Here is a 23,953-nt window from a genome sequence, read left to right as displayed (position 1 = left end):
CAGCCATGGACAATATGTAAATGAATGAGCATGGCTGTGTTCCAATAAAACTTTATTTATGGAAGCTGAAATTTGAATTTCATGCAGTTGTCATATGTCATGAAATATTCTTCTTTTGATTTTTTCCAACCATTTAGAAACCTAACAACTATTCTTAGCTTGTGGGCCACACAGATACTGGCAGGTGGCAGGGTTTGGCCTGTAGGCTGGAGTTTACCAAATAAGTTCAAGTTCCTCAGCATGGATAACAAGATCTTTTGTGATCTGCCCTGGTTTATTCCTCCAGCCTGATCTTTTTTAAAAATTATTATTATTTTTAAATGCAGACTTTATTTATTTACTTATTATTTTTGGCTGCGTTGGGTCTTAGTTGCGGCACATGGGATCTTTCGTTGCGGCACATGGGATCTTTCGTTGCGGCGTGTGGGCTCTTTGTTGAGGTGCACGGGCTTCTCTCTAGTGGTGGTGCGCGGGTTCCAGAGCACGTGGGCTCTGTAGTTTGCGGCACGTGGGCTTAGTTGCCCTGCGGTATGTGGGATCTTAGTTCCCCGACCAGGGATTGAACCAGTGTCCTCTGCATTGCAAGATGGATTCTTTACCACTGGACCACCAGGGAAGTCCGCAGCCTGATGTTTTGCTACCTTCTCTTTACTTCTTCCACTTATTCAATAAACTCACCTTTTCTCTGTCCTTAATGAGTCATCATGTTTTTGCTTTCTCTCATGCTGTTCCCTTTGCCCAGGGCACAACTCATTCTTAGCTGTACTCCCTCCCCTTCTACCCTGTCTTCCATCCACTACTTGTAGATAACCTACTTCTCTTTCAAGGTTCAGCTCGAGCGGTACTTATTCTGTGCAGTGAGGACACTCATGTCAGCTGCCTGGGTTTATATCTCAGCCCCACTTCTTGTCTCTCGATCATTTCTTTGTCTCTCAGTTTCTCGTCTGAAAAAAAAAAGGAATTAATCATCATCATCATCCCTATGGTTTCCCTTTGTTAGAATCCACTGAGCTAGTGCATGGACAGCACTGGGAATCATGGTTTTCACATAGTTATTGTGCAATCCACGTTTACTCTGCACCTCAGATAGAAGAGACTATTTCTGTTGTCCCTTCTGTACCCTTTATAGACATCTGTCAAAGCACTTATAATTGATATAGCTCTCGGCCCAGTGCATTGCATTTAGTAATAATAGGTACTCAGTAAATGTTTATTGGGTGAATGAGAGAGAAAAGGGAGAAATCTTAGCTTGACTTTAAGTGGATTCCAAAACAAAAATCTCTTGCATGTTACTAAGTAACGGGACAAAAAGGAGCCATAGAGAATAAGCAGGTTCATTAAATTGAAAATAAATTTAAAAATATCTTATATACAATTACTGTGTTTTAGTATCGGGCTCATGTCTATAGGAGGAAAGAAATGCCACGTGGACAGTCTAGTGGTCCTCTTAGGAACCTGTGTCCCTGCCAATCCTTTCTCTTACTGATTTGCATTTCTTTCTGTTCATTCCCCTCCCCACTCCTGTAAGGATGAGCACGCTTCTTCCCTGTGGTTTCAACATGTGGAGCTGTGGGACCAGTACAGAATCATGTCTTGGAGGAAGTGCCAAGGATTCAGTGAATTATTAGAGTAAGGAGGCCAGCTGCAGAGCCACGGGGTTCAGAAAGACAGAAGGTGAGGGCTCAGGACCCAGTCAGAGCAGAAAGCACTGGGCTGGATGTGGGGAGGTGGGGCCAAAGCCCTTGGCTGGTTAACAGGAGCGTTGTTGCCTGTGCAGGGATGGTTTGTGTAAAGCCGTGGACAGAACGGGACTTTCAGGCATATCACAGCATCTAGAATTAGAAAGAGTCAGAGATGTCTTGTCAGTGAGCTCCATACACTGCGTGGAGAGCCTCTTGACTACTGCTATTCCTTCTCACCTTCTGTACTTTCTGTGATAGAAACATTCTGTTGCCTGGATTCATTCAACAGATGTGGATTATCACAGGGCTGTATTGGGCATCTATTGAGGTAATAGGTAGAAAAGCATTTTTGAAAGTTGCTAATGTAAAGTTCTTCTATTTCCACCTAAAACCTCCTTTCTATTGGAAAACGTTTGCTTTATACATAAGCAAAGTGTCTCTTACTGAAATTCATATCTTTTTCATGCTGTTTTAGGCAGTGGGAGATTTTTGTACATCAGAGGTACATTCTGGTATGGCTCGTGTGCTAGCTTAATTCTGACACTTTCTCAGCAAATGAAGCAGTCAACTTTATAACTTGGATTAAGTTATTTTTATATTCTTTATGTTTTGTGACCACTGGGGTGCAAATTTCCTCAGGGAATAAGTAGAATGCCTATCCTAAGGAGGATTCTGTAGATGTTGGTAAAATGACTAGATCTGAAATTCTCTGTGCTAAAGCTGCTAAAATCTTAACCCTGCCCCTTCTTTTGGGGAAAAATAAGTCTTTATATGTGTACCTTTATTGGTAAGACTTCTGCAGTTCTCTGCAAGAGGATTAGCAAGCATTGCAAGCAAAGGCAAACATTTCAAGGAAAAACCTTACAAATATTCTTGCTTTCAAGATAGACATAATATCATGCCATAAGTAAACATTATGAAACCATTTCCTTTTGAAGTTGATTCACTGAACCAATAATTTGAAATTCAGCTTGATGTTAGAGACCTTTTATTTTAAATGACTGTTGTTGGTCCACTAGACTGGTAAATTAGGTGAGCCATAAGAAACAAAAAAGCTTTGTTTGTAGTCTAGCACTCAGTTATTAACAAATATGAAATCTAAAACTCCTAACCAACGTTGTTGGAAAGCTAACAAATGTCCAGCATCTATTTTGGGTTTGTACACAAGTTGGCCAGAAGCAGCTTATTCAGAGAATGAAATCTGAATTATTAAAAAAAAGGAGGCGGGGGTAAGATGGAATTGGGGTGGGGGGAAAGGTCAAGTCTGTAGTGGGCAGAATTCTAAGATGACCTTCAAGACTCCAAGCCCATCTTCTCCCAGTTATTCAGTTAAACACTAACTTAGTCCTGTTGTGAGGGGATATTGCAGATGTCATTAACATCCCAAACTAGTTGACCTTAAAATACGGAGATCATTTGGGTGGCCCTGACTAATCATATGAGCCATTTAAATCTGGTCTAGAGGTCAGAGACAGGTAAGTCAAAGAGATTTGAAGCTTGAGAAGGATTCTACATGGAGGAGATTCTCCGTTGCTGGTTTTGGAGATGGAGGGGGCCGCGTGGCAAGAATGTGAGTGGCCTCTAGAACCTGAGAGGGACCCCTAGCTGACAGCCAGTAAGGAAATAGGGGCCTCAGTCCTACAACTGCAAGGAACGGAGTTCTGTCAACAATGATTGAAAATGGATCCCTTCCACCCTCCAGATGAGAATTTAACCCAGCTGGCATCTTGATTCCAGAATTTTGATACTCTGAGCAGATAACTCAGCCATGCTGAGCTAGACTTCTGACCTACAGACCTTTGAGCTAATCAGCAGGTGTGCTTTAAGCCATGAAGTTTGTGGTCATTTGTTATGCAGCAATAGAAGACTAATATGAGGCCTCTGTCATGTCTCCTTTGCATCACTGTAGTAGCCTATTAACTGGTCTCTCTGCTTCTAGACCAGTGTTGGTCAAACTGGTGAAGAAACAGTTTTTGAAATTCCAATGTGTTGCAGACCAATACTGTGGCAGATTGTGGTTTACGAAGAGGGCTGCAACATCTCCCGTCCCTGTGCTCTTCTGTCACGTGACCATGCCACTCCCTCTCTCAGGAGGCTCTCATTTCCTCCACCTGAGTCCGGGCTGGCCTTAATGATAGGCTTATAACCTCTTACCATTTTCAAGTGATGCTCTGTGTTGCAAGGCTGTTGGAAAAGGCCCTGCAGCTTCTGCCTGGTTCTCTAGCAAGGCTCCTCCTTGGCACTCAGCTGCCATGCCTTGAGAGGCCACGCCACGTGGAGAGGGCAGTACTGGGTGATCCAGTCAACAGAATTAACAGCCTTCCTTGAGTCATCCCAGCCCAGATGCCAGACATGTGAATGAGAAGCCTTCAGATAATTACAGCCCCTAAGCTGGTCTAGTCAACCCCAGCCTTGTGTCTTCCCAGCTGAGGCCTCAGACATCGGGGACAAAGACAGGTCATCCCCACTGTGCCCTGTCCAAACTCACGACCCACAGAATCAGTGAGTGTCATAAAGTACTTACTGCTTTCTGGCACTACATTTGGGATTGGTTTGTTATGCAGCAGCAGATAACCAGAATAAACATTTTTATAAAATGCTATGAAAGCGAAATTATAAAAAGACAGAGTATAAGCAGAAAACACATAGTGTCACTGCTATGCTACTCTGTTGGTCAAAGAAGTTACAAACCTGCCAAGATTCAAGAGAAGAGGATACAGACCCCACTTCTCAAAGAGAGGAGACTTGAAGAATTTGGGAGCCATTAAAAAAAAAATTTAAATTTTGAAATAAATTTAGCCTTATCGAAAAGTTGTAAAAATATTACAGAGAATTTCCATATGCCCTTCACCCAGCTTCCACTAATGGTAACATCTTATGGAGCCATAGTTCTGTTGTCAAAACCAGGAAATTATCATTGATGTAATATTGTTAACTGATCTGCAGATTTTATTCCAGTTTTGCCAGTTTTCCCAATAATGTCCTTTCTCTGGTCCTGGGTCTAATCTAGGACCCCACAGTGCATTTAGTTTTCAGGTCTCCTTAGTCTGCTCCAATATGGGACAGTTCTCACCCTTCCCTGTCTTTCATGACTAACGCTTTTGAAGTGTACAGGTAGTTATTTTGCGAGATGCCCCTCAAATTTGCTTGAATTTTTTCATGGTTAGATTAGGGTTATGCATTTTTCACAAGAGTACCCCAGAAGTGATGATGTGCCCTCCTTAGTGTGTGATATCGGGGTGTACGTGACGTCAGTATGTCTTATTCCTGGTGATGTGAAACGTGCTCCTTGGGGAAGGTGCTCCCTGCCAGGGTTCTCCACTGTAAATACCTTGTGGATAGGTCCTTTGAGACTCTGCAGATATTCTGTTTCTCATCATATGTTGCTGGGGCCATGTTATAAAACTGCCACAAAGTTCAAATTTTTTATCATTAGATCCAACAGATTAAAACTTAATCTTTCCAGTTTCTGTCATTATAGTGTCATAGATGTGGGCTGTTTGCAGACTGGCTCTGGTCTGCAGACCACACTTTGAGGAGCAATGTTCTAGGCTGCACTGCTTCACCAGTTCCTTTTTTCCTATTACTGTCAGATTGGAGTTTGAATAGCAAATCCAACGGTGTCATTCTTCAGCTTAGAATTCGTCAGAGGCTTCCCATCCTTTTAGGGTGCAATCCAGACTTCTAAGCCTGATGGTCAAGGCTACATCATTCTGCTCCATCTTTCACATTGTCCCTTTACTAGTTAGACTTCTCCGATTATCCTCACCATTGTATCCATGTAGGCACACCTGGCTCCTCCACACACTGTAGCTGGCCAATCCCCTGTCTTTCAAGGCTGATGAGCATCTCTTTTCAGTAGTCTGGGCTCACTAGGTTTTTCCCACGTCTAGTCCCCTGTATCCTGTGCATATATCTCTGATAGAAGTTGAATTTTGTTTTTACATTTGATTATGTATATGTCAAGCCATTTTTAAAAAAAAAATTTATTGAAGTATAATTGATTTACAATGTTGTGTTAGTTTCAGGTGTACAGCAAAGTGATTCATTCATATATTAGCTCTATCGTATGATATTTGTCTGTCAAGCCATTTGACTTGACTGAGCTTAAAGGCATCGGTTTTGAGTTATAAGATTAGCCCATGACAAGGGTTCAAGAGGGTTAATCATAACTTGAGATAGTATCCAGGAAGAAATGTCTCCAGTACTAAGTAAGATCTGTATGACCAGATGGATTCCAGAAATGCAGAGACGGTGTGTGGAGAAGCCCTTTGGGGAGGACATTGTCCCTGATGGATAGGGTTGACTGTTGGTGCCTTTGGCTCTAGACTTGTGGCCCTTCTTCATGTGTATGGTCTCTACCCCAGGGGTAGATAAAAACTTCAAGCAAGGAAGCAAACTCAAGACAGTGCAGCTCCATGGGTGGACCCCTGTGTCTCCGTAGGCCTGTTTTATTGCTTTTGGGGACCACTTTCTTTGTCCTGCAAAACTGAGCAAAGAGCAGGTGGAGATCCTCTGCCTTCCTCTCCCTGCACCTCCTTCTAAGTTTTAAAGGAAAATTTTAAAGAATGCTAATAATACTTTGAAATTCAACCCAACCTAGTGTTATAGCTCTCTGAACAGAACGGGAGTGATCTCCCTGTACCAATTTTTCCTGTGTTGCAACTAGTCTTTTATATCTAAATATTGCTAGGCTTACTTTATATTTAGCCCTATTTTCAAAGTATATGAAATATAATTGTGCCAGAAAATAGAGAAAAGCAAGGCCGCCATGATTCCATAGGTCACCACTAATAACTTTACCTCGAAAGCAATTGTTCTTTCTTACATCAAAAGTGTTGACCTATTATTTAAAGTATACATTTTAATCTTTTTGGTAATCATTTAGCACATTTTGTGATAAAATCTTCTTAAAATTTGTGCTCATAGCTTCCAGAGATAAATCTCAACTAAGTATTTATCAGAATTTAAATACATGGTATCTTAAATGAGTTATCAAGCATTAATAAGTACATGAAAATGTTATCAATAAATGATTTATCAATTAAAAATTATCAATAAATAATTTATCAATAAATAGATTTTAAAAAATTTCCCAATACCAATGGCAACATTTACTTTAAGAACTAACAGGAGGGAGTTAGAATGCCAAATAATGTATCCTAAAGATTTTCATAAATTCATTCAAAATTTTCTAATTCAAACAGCACCTCTTTTGTTAATAACATAAACCACAGATATACAAAGTCCCAGTCAATCTCCTGTAATAAAACCTTGTAAGGAAAACTTTCACCGTGTACAATCTTATCGTTAAATTACACTGTTAAGGGGAAGAAGAACCGCCCCTCCCCAACAAAAAACCCAAGGTAAAGTAGTCCCAAGAATGGAATTTGGAAAGGGCAGTATATTTCAATTTAATCATCTGGAATTACTTAAACACAGTGTGCTTAGATGGCTAACATAAAGGAAGAAAAGTTTACTGTGCTACAGTTACTATCTTCACAATCCTTTGAAGATTTGGGATAATTTCAAAAAGATCTCTACTTTGTTTTTGGTTTAAAAAATTCAGATAAATCTTTTCCCTTCCTGTCCTTCAGGCTGTCTATAAACCATAGAAATTTCATTCTTTTCAAATTTAGGAAATAACAGACTCGTGTAGTAAGATGATACTGGTCATTTAAATCATGGGGGCCAACCACAACAGAGCCCCCGGATAAGATAGCCTTTTGAGTCATGATTTTCCAAAGTCTCTGTGATGACTTAAGACCTGCTGCCTGAATAAATCCCTGAGAACCAGCCACATCCGCTTTGTTTAGAGGTAAGCCTCCTCCTCCCTGCTCTACAGAGGCCTGAGCACCGGAGCTGCTCCCCAGAGGACCAGGTCAGAGCAAGAGAGCTCCATTACTCAGAGCACATCAAGGGTTGATCATTGGAGAACCGAGCTACTAACTGGACTTACGATGATAGGAAAGGAGATGCTTAAAGTAAGGAGACGTATTTTTTAAAATCAAAATTTAAGAACGTATTGAAAACTATGGTCTCTAAAGCAGTCTAAAATCTGTGGATTTCAGATATTTTATATACAACTCACAATAAAACAAAATGCATTTTATGTCACTACCCAGTACACGTATTCAGACCTATAAGTGAAATAAAAATGCCACGGAACAATACTGTGTGCGACACCCTAGGATATTTTCTATTTTATTGTTTTAAATTAAGAAAATGCTAGTCAATAGCCAGTAAACTCATTGCCCACTTATCGGTCACTTCCCATAGTCTGGAAAAATGCTGCCTCAGATAGTTGTAAGTGTATGCAGCCACTGTTGTCCCATACCTGCTTTAGAGTGCTTTTGGGATTACATGTGAGGTTAGTTCATGAGTCACAGAAAATGTCATAGAAAAAAAATTTTTTTTCACTAAAAGTGATTTTATTTAGCTTGAGTTCCCTTTTTATTTACCAGATGTGGCTCTAAATTATGTGTTAGTCAAATCAAAGAACAAAATTCTTCTGGTTGATTGTGTTCAGAAGAATGTGAGGATAAAAGTGTTAGAACTTGAAGGAGACTTAAGAGGTGGTCCAGGCCGGCCTGCTCGTCATGCAGAGACCCGGAGACGAGCTAGTTGCAATTTTTAAGAAAGAATTAAGGTCGTTTATGTAATCATATGTTAGTAATAGAATGTATTTTAAAATACCATCACAGAAAGGCTGGTGTTGTGAGTGGCTGCTTCTGGATCTGAATGTTGGGGTAGACTGTGATACAGGGAGCTGTCACTTCTAGGTACCATTGGGGAGGCAGTGGTGCCTGTGTCCCTGTGACTTTCCTGGCTTTGGTTGCTAGGGCCACTTGGAGATGTATGCGCTTGGCTCTTTCAGCCTGGGCCTAATAAAAGTATATATCATAAAAATTGAAAAAGACCTATTTAGCAAATGATATGGTTAACATCTGGGAAGCTGAGGAAGAGGATTAAGAATGTGCTGACGTAAAGTTGTGCTTGGTCCTGAGTCTGTGCATTTCCTGTCCTGCCCAGGCATGGTATAAGGAGCTCCATCCTCACATCTGAGCCTTTAGTTGCCCAGGAAAGTGAGAGAATGTAAATGAATTTAATATTTGTAGTCAAAACCTTTTCCCTCTAATATATCGAGACTACAGAAATCGTCACGTTTATTTTTGCTAGATACTGAGCTAGGGCTTTCTAAGTGCTTCAGTCTCTGAGAATTCCCTCTGTATCTCACTTTTCCTTAACAGATATTTGTAAAACACTGTGATCTTTTTTTTGGCTTATCTCATAGGCTTTTCTTTCATCAATGTATTATCATAGATAAACAAGCCAGACAATAAATTCCCTTTCTATCCTCCTGGCATTTTCTGTGAAATAGACAAACAGCACATACCTACAACGAAAACAACATGCTTGTCTTAAGTGCTGTAGTTTATCCTACAAAGTAAATTCTAATCAAGTTAAGGAATCTGATTTTTTTTAAACTGGAGCAGGATCAGCAAATTATACCTTGTGGGCCAAATATGGGACACTGCCTGTTTTTGTAAATAAAATTTTATTGGAACACAGCCATGCCTATTCATTTATGTATTATTTATGCCTGCTTTTACATTATAGAGACAGAGGTAAGTAGATGCTATAGAGACTGTGTGGCCTGCAAAGCCTAGAATATTTACTATTTGGCTCTTTATAGAAAAAAGTTTACTGACCCCTGGAATAAAGGGATATTTAGAGATTGAAGTATTGTTCTTAAAAAACTATCACTTTTGAATCAAGGCTATTTTCCCTTAAGTAGCATGAAAAAATTCTTCTGTTACAAACAGATGACAATTTATAACTAGGTTTGATGAGAGAAAGTGCCTAGAAACTATTGAGTGATTGGTGTCTACCTTTTTTTAAAGATCATTAAAAATCATTGTACTTTAAATCATTAATGCTGAGAAGATAACTAATGAGGCATATATGAAAGATTACAGTGTGACATGCTAATAATTTAACTACAGGGAGGATTGGTTACATTATTTCAGCTGGCATTGACTATTTTGATAGTCTTTATAATAATTGTGAATTTTAATAAAATTTTACATTTATAAGTATCAGTCTGTTTGAGATTTTACTTGCTACAGATCAGTGAGGCTAAGCTAATAGTCATTTGCAAAGAAGCCTCATATTTCTTGTGTTTAGATGTAGTTCACTGTATTAAAATGAGTATTTAGTCATAATATTTTTCGGTCACAGAATTTAAGCAATAAAACATGGGGCTGCAATGCTCCATATCAGGGTAGCAGTTTAAATAATTTTAAAATAATTAATAAATTATCTTTTCATTTTTTCACAGACTTGTGGAAGAAAGCAAACTGATCCCACGCATTTTTGATGTAATTCTGGTAAGAGAAGAAATGTGCGTCTGAAATTCAAGTGAAATTTAAAAATTTTAAAAGTTTTGACCACGTTGTTTGGTTGGGTTCTCACCCTAACTCTGCCCAGAAGGACTGTGTGTCCATCATCTCACTTAACCTTATTAGGCCTCAGTTTCCTTGTCTGAGCTTTTGTCCAGCTCTGAGATTGTATAGGGACGCTGTTTAATGACCTGCCCTCTTTCTGAAAATCCTTTGCATTTTATTTCTATAAAGTTAAAAAATGTGTTATCTAATATAGAAAGAATACTGTATCTGAGGTTGGTTTGTGGAGGAAGGGCAGAATGACGATCGCTGTCCTTCAATATGAATTTTCTGATTTTCACCATGGAGCTCTCTGACTTTGTCATCACTGGGTCAGATCAACAGTTTTATGGCTATGGGCAGAAGTTGTCTTCTTCAGAACGTAGAATAGCTTAGCTTCTGTACACCATTTTTTCCATTCATAGAACACAACTTGATTGAAAACCATCGGTTAAAGAAAACCTTTCCTCTCTGGTTCCTATGTGTAGAGAATAAAATGGGATGTAGGGTTGGCTTTTCTCACTTCTGATAAATCCCTATTTATACTAGATACAAATCTGAGAATTAGGCTGAAAACTCAGTTGGTACTTAGAGCAAGGGAGTGCCCTTAGCCAAAGAAGTGTTCTCTTGTACCTGAGTGGGTTGTCCCCCTTTACCAAAAAGTTTCCCTCCATAGCTAACTGACAGTGCAAGGGACAAAGGAGGGGACATGTCTGCAGTCAGATCAGCCGAACCTGCCTTGGTCATCAATAGAGCAATAGCTGTTACTGTCTGATAACCCTACAAATGGAAAATTAGCCCTCTTTAATCATCCTAAAATATTAATCTACAAGTTGTTTGTGTGCTGATAGGGCTGTATGGGGCAAACATTATTTTTCTTAGCTGCAGATTGCCCTTTTTTTGGTGGAGAGGTGTTGGGTTTGCTGAGCTACTTGAGTTAGGCGGGGAGTAGGGGTGGGCATGGGTAGTATTCCCAACGCACGCTCAAGTGACAACATGGTGACCCAGAGCTGCCGTGCTAAGAGGATTGAATTGCTTCAAATAGTCAAAGGGGGTTTTAGGGGCAGTATCAGGAGAAGAAAGGGAGAAAAAGGAGATGAAGAACCATGGAGATCATCAGCTGTCTAGTGGGGATTTTTAAGCTTTGCCCAGTGGTATGTGCATCTCCCACCTTCAGTAGGACGTACATCACTTGCTAATTTGTTGTGGAGTTGGATTTGTTTTTGGAGGGCCACAGGTGCCGTTAATGTTGGGTTCGGCTGCACGGTTGGGCAGGGGGCAGGAGCCAAAGCTGTCCACATTCAACCACCTCTGGCTTGCACTTGAAAAGAGACTTGGTGCTGCAGACAGAGAGAGCTGGAGCTAGACTGGACCTTGAACTCATGGATGTGGCTCATCCCCTTGCTGTGCCAGGAGGGCTTCTGACCTGCTGAGGTCAATACAGCTCCTTTTGTGACTGATAGAAAGTTCTCTACCCAGCCTTTGGCAATCATCTCAAGGTCTAAAATCCCACACATGGAAAATTCTTCCTTGTAGGTTACCAAAACCCCTCCCTACCTGATGAATCTTTGTATAACGAGCACCTAGCAAGGCTTCATGTTGCGCAAATGTTTAACTGATTAATGCCACCATTGAAACCCCTGTCATTGCGTTGTAGCTGTCGTTGGGAGTGCGTAGAGGTGACATATACTTTCCAGGTCAGGATTTCAACTTGTCCTGAGCCCTGTGACCTCGGAGGCATTTCTGGGATGAGGCTTTTCCTCCTGCCGGAACAGCTCCATACTCAAGTGTTTTGCAGGCCCTTATTTTGAAAAGAGGTCCTGCTGCTAAGAAAAAGTAAAGAAAAAAAAACAGTTGGAAATCACTGCTTTTTGGGACAGGACTTTTGATGTATTTGAAGAACATTATTGAATCCCTATTCTATTTTTGTCTTTCTTGAGTTGAATAATCTCTACTTTTTTCTCTGTATAAATACATTTTTAATCAATGAAGTATCTTTGTAGCAGTTATCCTATGAACTATTACCTTGTCCTTTCTAAATTTTTGTCACCGAGCTAGACATAATACTTTGATTCTATGCTGTACTTTTTTTTTTTTTCTCCCATATTTTAACATTTCTGAATCCAGGCTATACTTCCCAAACCAATGACATTTTACAGTTGCTTTCAGCCCAGGTGACCTGGTTGTCATTGCCTTAACCAATTCATTTCAGTTTTATTTTTCTTTTTATTAGTGCCCAAGAACGATATATTAGAAAAATATATGTCTAAGTTTGAAAGAGCTCTTTCAATAAAAATGAAAATTCTAAGTAATAAGAAACCATGCCATAGTTTAATTGGCAGCATTTTTCTTCTGTAGTGCTTGATAAAATAATGGTGTATCTTAGAACTGATGGATTCCTGGATTCAAGAAAATACAGTGTATACTTCAGTTGGGTTTGGTTTCTAAGTTCAAGGGCCTAGGTGGTGTCTGGCATATATATAGCAGCTTCTAGCAATGGTTTGATCAGAACGAGACATAATGAAAAGATTGTACGAGACCCTTTGGCTACTGCTTGTGTCTTTTAGCCACTCATTAAAAAACAAAACAGCATTTGACTCGTTTAGCTGGTGGTCCACTGTGACCTCTTGATGATTTTTTTCTTTACTCTAAGCACATAACTGTCTTCCATCTTCGGTTTGATGTACTTAGAGCCTGATAATGGGCTTTATAACATCGTTCTTTTCTAGAGTTCCTCATATGATATGTTCTTAACCCACAGTGTAAGACATCCTCTCCTAGATGTTTTTCATTAGAAAGCAAAACTGTTTCTTCTGGTGGGCAGGAATTGCAGTCAGCTTCTATGTCTTTCCTGCAGGCTTGGAGGAAGGTGAAGATGAAGGCAGCAGAATTCTAAATTTGTCGTCCCGTTTGGTAGGAGGTTTCTCAAAGGGGAAAGAGAATACTGTGGACTCCAGGGGAGGGAGTGATTGGCTCTGCTCCGTGTAGGGAGAGGAGTTTCACAGAAGAAGTAAGCTTTGAACAGGGCCTTGAGCGGCTTGTCGGCTTGTCGTGAGGAGAGGGGGCACGCCAGCTTTGGGGATGGTGAGTACTTAAGTGTGCCTGCACCAGGGCCGTGGAGAGATGGTAGGGAGGGAGTACTTTGGGACCAGGTTCCCGCAGGGCTTTATACTGTGGTTCTTTCTTATTTGTTGGCTTTGCAAATAATTTATGCTCTTCAGAATCACGGCCCTCTAAACAAACTAGTGGTTACCAGTGGGGAGAGGGGAGGGAGGAGGAGGGGCGATATAGGGGTAGAGGATTAAGAGGTACAAGCTATTATGAATAAAATAAGCTACAAGGCTATATTGTACACGGGGAATATAGCCAATATTTTATAATAACTGTAAATGGAGTATAACCTTGAAAAGATGTGAATCAATATCTTGTACACTTGTAGCTTATATAATATTGTACATAAACTATACTTCAATTTAAAAATTAAAAAAAAATCAGGATCCTCTCTTTAAAAGAAAACTTTTTGAGCCCCTCTGCTGCTGGGGCTATGTGCAGTGAGGAGGTATGCTGCCTGGCCATTGGGGTTGGGTCTGGGAGAGGATCAGGATGAGGGTCATGGGCTTATACTGGAAACTTGAAACAGGTTGAAAGCTGGATTCTGGGAGTCACCTGCAAGACTCCATCAATGAGGCTTTTGAGATCAGCCAAAGGGACTGTGGGAAGGGAGCTTAAAAGATAGAGCCGGTCTCAGAGGTCTGATCTAAGGGTCCAGGAGTTCTAACACCACATTCAGGCCAGAGAACAGGCAGGATGTTTTTAGTCCTGTGTTCCAGCTGCAAGTGTCCCCACTCTTGGCAGGCCAAGCGGTGGGAAGAACCAGGTAGCTGACAGCTTACAAAAGGGAGCTGTCACAGCAGCTCGGTGCTGCTTCCCTGGCAGACGCTGCATTTTCACTGGCAGCACAAGGCAGCTGTGTTGGGGGGAGTGGAGGCTCAGGCAGCCTGCATTGAATTAAGCTGGCTAGATTCCCACATACAGCCTTCAGGGTCTACGACTCTAAGGCAGTCTGGATCTGCTTAATAAATGCGGGCTCCTGGGGAAAGTCAATCATAGGAGGACCTGGTGGCTTGGTTTTTGAGTGCAGAGTTACTGGCCAAGCAGGATGGAGAGCATTCTTCTTTCTCCTTTGCCACTTTCCAAAGAGTAGACATTGCTTTTAAATGTGTCTTAAGTATGAATTTGGACGGATCAGCCTTTGGGGTTTGCTATAAGTCTAATCTCTCTTCATTTTATTTCAGTGGTTTATGTTGTTGTTGTTGTTGTTGTTTAATTTTATTTATTTATCTATGGCTGTGTTGGGTCGTCATTTCTGTGTGAGGGCTTTCTCCAGTTGCGGCAAGCGGGGGCCACTCTTCATTGCGGTGCGCAGGCCTCTCACTATCGCGGCCCCTGCCGTTGCAGAGCACAGGCTCCAGACGCGCAGGCTCAGTAGTTGTGGCTCACGGGCCTAGTTGCTCTGCGACATGTGGGATCTTCCCAGACCACGGCTCGAACCCGCGTCCCCTGCATCGGCAGGCGGACTCTCAACCACTGTGCCACCAGGGAAGCCCCAGTGGTTTATGTTTTGACCTACTTCCATAAATCATTTTAATGCCAAGTAATATGGGCAACCTGTATTTTACTGGAAAAAAAAATCTGTATTCATAGCAGATTTTCCAATATGTGCCAAAATATCACTGTCATGATATTTTATGTGTCTATTCCAGAGCAGACAATTAAAGAGCAATTTCATTGGCAAATGTTAACAATAAAAATGGGATTAGCAGCACACGAGTTTGACAATTATGTTGTTTTAACAGTTCTCGAGGATAGCAGTTGAAGCAAGCTTGAGTAAATCTTTCAAGTCAACTGTATCTTTAGAAAAGAGTCTCTTTACGGACCTTTGGAGCCTAAAGGATTTAGTTCCTGAAATACCAAAGTAGTACAGACTGGTAGCCGCATCACATTTAAGGAATGTTTCCAATCCTGAGGGTTCATCAGGCTTCTAAAATTACTTTGCTCCATTCTAGTTGCAGCCCATCTAATGTGAATTGGTTCTTAGGGTTAAAATGACAAGTTACTTATAAGTTTAAGCATCTGCATGCTTGTGTCCAGTATGCCATTAATAAGCTGCTGCTCTGCACTTGAGCATGAGTTTCTAAAATAGAAAACATGATTTGATTAAAATTTCAAAATGCTTGACTTAGGAAGGTACTTTAAAAGTTACACAAAGAGTACTTACTGGATGCAGAAGATAAATCTGAATCTTCAACCTACATGGATACCTATAAGGGATTCTGTAGATTGTAAGATGGAGCTCTACAACCAATTCCTGGTGTATACGAAGATGATTTTATACACTGCTAACATACTGCCATTAAAGTATGTACTTTGAAGTGTTTTGTTCAGTGGGGGTGGGAAAGGAGATGGATTTGCGCAGATCTATTCTGTAAACTTATATTTACAGAATAACTCTCTGGGGCTAGTGTGCAATGTATTGATACTGGATTGAATGAAGTGAAGTTGCCCATACAGCAGCTGAACTAATGGCTTTGATCTGATCAATACCGTGTTATCTGGTTAGCTGAATAAACGGGTTGAAGCTAAGTAAAATAAACTTCTATCAGCACACTTGGGCTAAAGCATGACTAGTTACTGCATAATCAGCCCAAATGGTTTGAAAGAAGATGGACTGTATTAAGATAAAAACCACATGTTATATCCAGTGAAAAAATGCTAAAATAGGGCTTAGGATATCTTTGGCCAATCACAGGGCATATATTGGGAATGTGTTACATAGGGCTTCTCCCAAGTCAGTGGAATCTTGCGTGTTATCGTCATCATTCTTGTTTCTAGTTCTGCTCTAGTTCCTGGGCTTCACTTTGAGGAAACAGGTACTATTCCCTTTTCCTTCTCTGTAAGGAGGTGGTCTAGTTACAAACCATAGAAGTAGAAAGTGATAGGACGTCAAATAATGTACTTGCTAAGAGTGTTAAGCTTTTGTGTTTTTTGGTTTTATTCTTAATTGATCGTGGGATTAGACTTGTGAAGAAGTAAGGGTAAAATTAGGGCATAGCAAATAAATGAAACCTCAACAAGAATGAGTTACAGACCAGTGAAAAGAGATGCATGGTCCAATAAGGTGTGATAAGGGAGAATCAAGAGAAAACAAACACTGGATTAAATTTTGAACAAGCAAAAGAATTAGTATAGTACTGGAAGAAGAGGCGGTGTTCTTGTCTGAAGTTCTGTGAATCTTAGGTACTTATGTGAGCCTGTCCCCCTGCACTCACATCTCACTACCTGTGCTGTTGATTAAATTTCTCCTGCAGACCTGCACTTTTCAGTATGGTAGCCAGTAGCCACATAAAGCACAACGAGCACTTGAAACGTGGCTGTCTGAATTGAGATGTGCTCTAAGTGTCAAAGAGATACCAAATTTCCAAGGGAAAAAAGAGCGTAACGTAGCTGATTAATTTTCCTGTATTGATTACATGTTTAAATGGCAGTATTTTGGGTGTGTTGGGCTAAATGGAATATTATTAAAATTAATTTTATCTGTTTCTTTTTTCTTTACTGCAGCTTTCAGAATATTAAAAATACGTGGCTTGCATTATATTTCTGTTGGATAGTGCTGCAGTAGGTGATTTCCTGTCTTGTATCCTCAGTCACGTTGTGACTTTCGCTTCAGGGGGAAACTGCTCTATGTACAACCAAACCGCATTCGTCCCCAGAACATTGCCCTCCCTGCTTTTTGTTTTTCAGTACGTTTTGATTTATTAGTGAACAAGTGAGGGAAGTGAGGCATGGCTGTTATATTTAGACCCTTTCTTCAAGATTGCAATCACAGCTGACCTTTCTCCCCTTGGTGGTAGATTGGAAGATGAAACGGTAGGAAGGGCTGGTGTTCTTCAGTATAATGTACTCACAAAAGGCAGTGTGGTTGTAGCTCCCCTGAATTTTGGCCATGACTAGTGATACCACTCAATTATGCTTCTTTCCTAACTCTGCAATATCTGAGGATGCCCAGTGATTGGCCATTGGTCAACTTTGGGTTCAGGCTTGTGTTAAAATGCCCACTGTGGTCATCAGGCCTTGCCCATTCTCACTACTCCAAAGCCCTATGTGTTTGGGGCCCTTTGATAGATGGAACAAAGTAAGATAACTTATGGTAAATACAGAGAGGTATTGGAAGAGCCAAGTTTAAAAGCAGTGATCATTCATTCTCAATATGTGACCAGTGAATGTTATGTTTTCTCAAATTCCTCAGTACTGTAGGACCCCATAAGTTTATTCATGAACAAAACTATTGAGATACCCACTTTTTTGAGAATGTGGAAATATCAGTAAAAAATTACTAGTTTTGATTAAAGCAGCAAACATCTACTAGCATTTGCTTTTGATGCTCTTTGCATTTGTTTTCTTGGATGAGCAAGAAAAAGCAGAATTTATGTGCTTACCCCCTCGCTGCAAAGGATTTTCAAGCTGAGCCAGGAAATCTGATGCACTAAAGCAGTTTACAGATTTATGGGGAAAGGAGAGCTTTTTAAATAGCTCTAGCAAGTGAATTGCATTTTGGATTTATTAGAGGTACCAAATTGGAGAAACACTATGAGGAGATGCCAGTAAGGGCAAGTTATTACACAGGATTTTTTGGTTTATTTTTTTTTGACAACAAAAACAATACGTGCTTGTAAAAAGTTCAAATCGTACAGAAATGTCTAAGATAGAATGGGAAAGTCTTCCGTAATATCACAGCCTACAGCTTGATGCATATTTTCCTCATTATTTTTCATATATGTATTTTTTAAAAAAATATTTATTTATTTATTTGGCTGCATTAGGTCTTAGTTGCAGCATGCGGGATCTCTGTTGCGGCACATGGGATCTTTAGTTGCGGCATGTGGGATCTCTAGTTGTGGCATGTGAACTCTTAGTTGCAGGATGTGGGATCAAGTTCCCTGACCAGGGATCGAACCCAGGCCCCCTGCATTGGGAGTGTGGAGTCTTAGTCACTGGACCGCCAGGGAAGTCCCCCACATATGTATTATCTCTCTCTTCTTTTTAAAAAAAAAATGGGACCCTACTAAATAATATATTTTATATCTGTCTTACTTTACAACGTCCATGGCAGCAGGGTGTGTGTGTGTGTGTGTGTGTGTGTGTGTGTGTGTGTGTGTGTGTATATGTATGTACACCCATATGTATTATTTGTTCTATTTGATGGCCATATAATATTTTTTGTATTAGCATAATTTATTTAGCCAATCCCCACTGATGGACATTTCAGGTTTGCCCCCCCAAGTTTCTGCTAATATGAGCAGCACTGGACAGAGAATATCTTTGTACATCTGTGTGAGTTTCTATAGGATAAGTTCTTAAAAGTTGCATATTACACCAAAGTATATGCATCTTTTGTATTTTAATATTACTCTCTGAAGTGGTAGTATAAAATTCCCCACACAGCAGTAGTATAAAACAACACCTGCCTTGCCATACTCACAACTGAGTATTACTGGTGTTTTAAAGCAGGGGTCCCCAACCCCTGGGCCACGGACAGGTACTGGTGGTCCTTGGCCTGTTAGGAACCCGGCCACACAGCAGGAGGTGAGCGGTGGGCCAGTGAGTGAAGCTTTATCTGTGTTTACAGCTGCTCCCCATTGCTCACATTACCGCCTTAGCTCCGCCTCCTGTCAGCATTATGGTGAGTTGTATAATTATTTCATTATATATTTCAACGTAATAATAATAGAAATAAAGTGCACAATAAATGTAATGCACTTGAATTATCCCAAAACCATCCCCCGACTCCGGTCTGTGGAAAAATTGTCTTCCACGAAACCAGTCCCTGGTGCCAAAAAGGTTGGGGACAGCTGTTTTAAATTGTCAGTTGTTTGTATTTTGACCTGTGTGTTTTTTAATATCAGAGTCAAATTTATCAGTTTTTTTTGCTTATAGCTTCTGTTAGGAAAGAACTTCTCTTCGACAAGGTTATAAAGTATTAATCCATCTTTTATTCTATACATTTATGGTTTTATCATTAAATCCTAAATCTTTTCTCCAAAATAACTTTGTTGTGAGGAACGACTACAAGTCCAGCTTTTCTCTTCCCCATACCTCCCTCTCACCATCACCAAATTCTTCCAGTGGTGTTCGTTGTGTAATTCATCATGATGGTGACTTGAAATGCCATATTTATCATTCATTCACTATATTTTGTTTATTGTCTGTATTGACATACAGTAAGCTGCATATATTAAATGTATCAAAATTTGATGAGTTTTTACATAAATAATCAAGATAATGAATGAACATATCCACCATCACCAGCATTTCCTTGTGCCTATTTTTAACCCATCCCTCCCTACCCTCATTCCTGTCCCAAGCAACTATTAATTTACTTTGTCTCTGTAGATTAGGTTACATTTCCTAGAATTTTATATAAACTAGTAATAAGGGATGGACTCTTTTCTTTTTTAATGAATCCCTGGCTTCTTTTGTTGAGCGTACTTACTTTTTCCTAGGGAGAAAGCATTATGTCTGATGTGAACCATTGGGTTTTGTTAGAATCCTTTAGTAGGTTGAGAAGTTCCCTTTCATTCCTAGTTTGCTGAGAGATTTCACTGATGGACTTTTTTTCTTCATCTATTAAAATCATCATGTAATTCTTTAAAACATTTTTTAATATGGTGAATTTATTGATTGATTTTTGTATGTTAGAACAGTCTTGCTGCCTGGAGTTAAAACCCATGTGATCATGCTGTATTTTTTTAATATATAATGCTGGATTTGATTTAGTAAAAATTTTAAGTATTTTTGTGACTATGTCCATGAAGGATATTGTTCTATAGTTTTCTTTCCTTATGATCTTTTTCTGACTTTTGTATCAGGGTAATGTTGGCCCCAGGGAATGAGTTGGAACATGTTCCCTCTTCTGCAATTTTTTGGGAAAAATTTTCTTTTAGAATTGGTATTTATTTTCTCCTTAAATGTTTAGTAAAAATAACTGGTGAAGCCACTTGGGCTTGAAGTTATCTTTGTGGGAAGCTTTTAAAGTATAAATTCATTTTCACTAATAGATAGAGGGTTATTCAGTTTATTTCTTTTGGTATCTTTCAAGGAATTTGTATATTTCATTTACGCTGTGAGATTTATTGGCATGAAGTTGTTACGGTGTTGCCTTATTATCCTTTTAGTGTCTGAGAATCTATAGTGATGCCTCCCTCTCATTTCTGATACTGCTTTTTTGAACAGTGATGAAAAATTGAGTGTTCCTTTTTTTTTTCCCCCTCTGATTTAGTTAGCTAGAGTTTTACTGCCTTTATTTGCCCTCTGAAAGAACTAGCTTTTGGTTTTATTGATTGTTTTCCCTATTTGTTTTTTCATTAATTTTTGTTCTTTATTACACCTTTTCTGCTATTTCCTTTGGGTTTCATTTTTTGCTCTTATTCTGATTTTTTAAGAGATGCTGAGGTCATCAGTTTGTGACTTCTCTGTTTTACTACTATAATCATTTAGTACTATAAATATCCCTCTAAGCACTGTCCTAGTTTCAATTTTGATATGTTTTATGTCATTTTCATTTAGTTCAACATAATTTCTAATTTCCTTTGTGATTTCTTCTTTGATTCATGGATTATTTAGAAGTCTGTTACTTAGTTTTCCCATATTTGGGGTCCAAATGTATTTTTTATTGATTACAATTTAATTACATTGTTGTTAGAGAACATACTTTGTATGATTTGCATCCTGTACAATTTCTTCAGACTTGTTTTATGGCCCAGTCTATGGTCAATGTTTCCTGTATACTTGTGGAGAATGTGTAACTGCTGTTGTTGGTTGGAATGGCCTGTGAATGTCAGTTAAGTCAAGTTGGTTGTTAGTGTTGCTCAAGTCTTCTGTGTCTTTACTGGTTTTCTGTCTACTTGTCTGTCACTTACCGAGAGGGGTAATAGTGTCTCTGGCCATAATTGTGTCTTTGGCTATTTCCCCTTCAGTTATATCACTTTTGTTTTCTGCTTTGAAGCTCTGTTATTCCATGTAAAAATTAAATTTGGGATTATGTGTCATTTTGAGGAATGGAGCTCTTTATCATTATGAGATGCTCCTCTTTCTCCTTGGTAATATTCTTTGCTCTAAAACCCACTTTGTCTGATGTTAGTATCACCACTGCAGCTTTCTTTGATTAGTGTTAGTAGGCATATCTTTTCCCATCCCTTAACTTTTAACCTGTCTACACCTTTGTATTTAAAGGTGTTTTCCTGGAGATAGATGTAGTTTGATTTTTACCTCTTTATCCAATCTTATAATATTAGTCTTCTATTTGAGGTGTTTAGAACATTTTCATTAAAAATATTTAGATCTACCATCTTACTACTAGTTTCATGTCACATCTTCTGTTCTTCTTTCTCGTTTATTTCTGTCTTTTCCAGCCACCTTTTATATCAGTTGAGTATTTTCCCTTTTAATGGTTGGCGTAGGGTTTACAATATGCATATTTAATTTACCTCAGTTTGCCTACTATCATGTAGGTAATTACCCTGATGTAATGATTACCTCCCAATATACTACCGGACAAAGTAACCAAGGGTCATTGGACATAAGGGATCACAGATCAAATAAAAAAAACTCACATCACGTGATTTATTGACCCAATTAAGTACGTATAGTGAGAAGTAAGGCGTAGGGTAAATTAATTCCTTTTAAGTAGGGTGCAAGCAGAGTGAAATACACTCCACCTGAATCCTGCGGAACAGTGTGTTCGTATGCTCTCCCCCCGCACCCCCAGGCTGCATCAGCCTTCCTCAGAGTTGCGTCTGAGGAACAGGGCCCACCAACGGAAAGTATCCCAGGCCAACAGCACACACTTGGTGTGACATGTATAGTTGGCCCTGGCCGTACTTGCCAGTGAACTTGCTGACCATCCATGGGTTTTATTTGTGTTTCTTAAGCAGAGAACACACAGGACCTGAGTAGATGCCACCAGTGTGTGGCTTAATTAAAACTTCATGTATTGGTATCTGCTGTTTTAGTATTTAGTTTAATATTTAGTGTATCATGAATATTTAGGGCCCAGATGTCTTATGTATGTTTAATGACTCGTGAATACTAGGTATCTTCTGGTCCTTTCATGCATTTTTATTCATGTCTAGCACACTTATGCTCTATCTTTATATGTCACATCGTATGGGCATCAGACATTCCGTTTTTTCTTCCATCTCGGAATTAAATCCTCCATGTAATACGGAAGTGTACTTCACACCACTCCGTGTCTTATGTGAGAACCTTTCAGCAGCATATTTCTATTTGTAGTGGCTTCTTGTCACCTACATCATGAAATCCAATTCCTTCCGAACCCTGCATGATCTGACTGTGGTTTCCTGTCCCGCCTCATGTCATCCTCACTTTCCCTTCCTGACTGCGCTGTCACCATGTTGACAGCTCAGTTTACTGAACAGGCTATGCACAGGCCTCCTTTTCTCCTCTTCAGGACCTTTGCTTCTATTAGTCCCTCTCCCCAGAATGTTCTCCTCCCGTCTCCTTGCATGGCTGAGTGCATCTCATCCTTTGAATTTCAGAGACCTCTCTACCTTGTCCGCACTATGAGAATAAGTGGCCACACCTGTCTCTGTAGCCTCGCCTGTCATCTGGCACAGAGTAGCCTTAGGTGTTACGTGGCTATATTATAGTTAAGGTATAATGCATTACTATTTCTAATGTCGTGCTAGATGTAATACACAGACTTGTAGAAGGGTTTTTACTTAAGTATTTGTAAATGTATGAAATCGGTCTGTAGTTTTCATGTCAGGCCTACTACTGTTCTTAACTTTATATTGGGATGTAGCTATAGTTTCACAAGAAACTGGAAAGGTGGCACAGAGAGGTCCTGTGTACTGTGCTCAGTTTCCCCCAGGGGTTGTATCACACTTAACTGTAGTACAATATCAAAAGCAGAAAACCTACATTGGTACACCATGTTCTGCATCATTCAATTTGTGTACATTTTTTGAGGGTTGTTTTATGGCCAAGGATATGGTCTTTTGGTTTATGTTCTGTGGATGCTTGAAAGGAATGTGTATCCTGCTGTTACTGGTTGAAGTGTTGTATAAATGTTGATTAGACCGTTTTGGTTGATGGTGGTGTTGACTTCTATATCCTTGCTGATTTTCTTTCTAGTTATTTTATCAGTTGAGGAGAGAAGGGTGTTGAGGTCTTGAATTATAATTATGGATTTGTTTCTTTCTCTTTTCTTGTCTCCCAGTTTGTTTCCATGTGTTTGCGTCTCTGTTGCTTGGTTCATACATATTTAGGATTGTTAAGTCTTCTTGGTGATTTGAATTACCATGTCATTTTATCATTATAATTTTGTCATTATGTAATATCTGTGTTCCTTTTAATTTTCTTTTCTCTAAAGTCTGTGTTTTCTCATATCAATATAGCCACACCTGCTTTGTCTTGATAAATGTTTGCAAGGTATGTCTCTTTCCATCCTTTTAATATTCAGCCTCCCTTTATCATTATAGGTTAAATGAGTTTCTTGTAGGCAGCATATAGTTGGGTCATTTTTATTTCTTAATCCACTCTTCAAATCTGTCTTTTCAGTGATTTATATAGACCTTTTATATTTAATGTAAGTATTGATGTTTGATATTAAGTTTGCCATTTTATTTTTGTTTTTCCTTTTTTTTTTGGTTCTTTCTCTGTTTTCTTTCTCCTGCCTTCCTGTGGATTACTTGAATATTTAGTTATCATGTCTCCTTTTTTTTTTTTTTTTTTTAATCATGTCTCCTT

The 23,953-nt window shown here is 39.5% G+C and overlaps 1 protein-coding gene across 8 annotated transcripts in view; it reads left to right on the top strand.

Moving 5' to 3' along the window:
- Positions 1-23,953, top strand: part of ULK4 (unc-51 like kinase 4) — a 538,746-nt gene that overhangs the window by 238,776 nt on the left and 276,017 nt on the right. For all 8 annotated transcript variants that reach the window (XM_082348367.1, XM_082348366.1, XM_082348364.1 and 5 more), the window contains one exon: positions 10,024-10,072. In XM_082348367.1, coding sequence (XP_082204493.1) covers positions 10,024-10,072 — 49 coding nt within the window. The remainder of the gene's footprint in view (positions 1-10,023; positions 10,073-23,953) is intronic.

This window comes from Balaenoptera borealis, assembly GCF_965194805.1.
Source record: "Balaenoptera borealis genome assembly, chromosome: 12".
Taxonomy (NCBI): Eukaryota; Metazoa; Chordata; class Mammalia; order Artiodactyla; family Balaenopteridae; genus Balaenoptera; species Balaenoptera borealis.
This window is presented reverse-complemented; position numbering and strand designations above follow the sequence as displayed.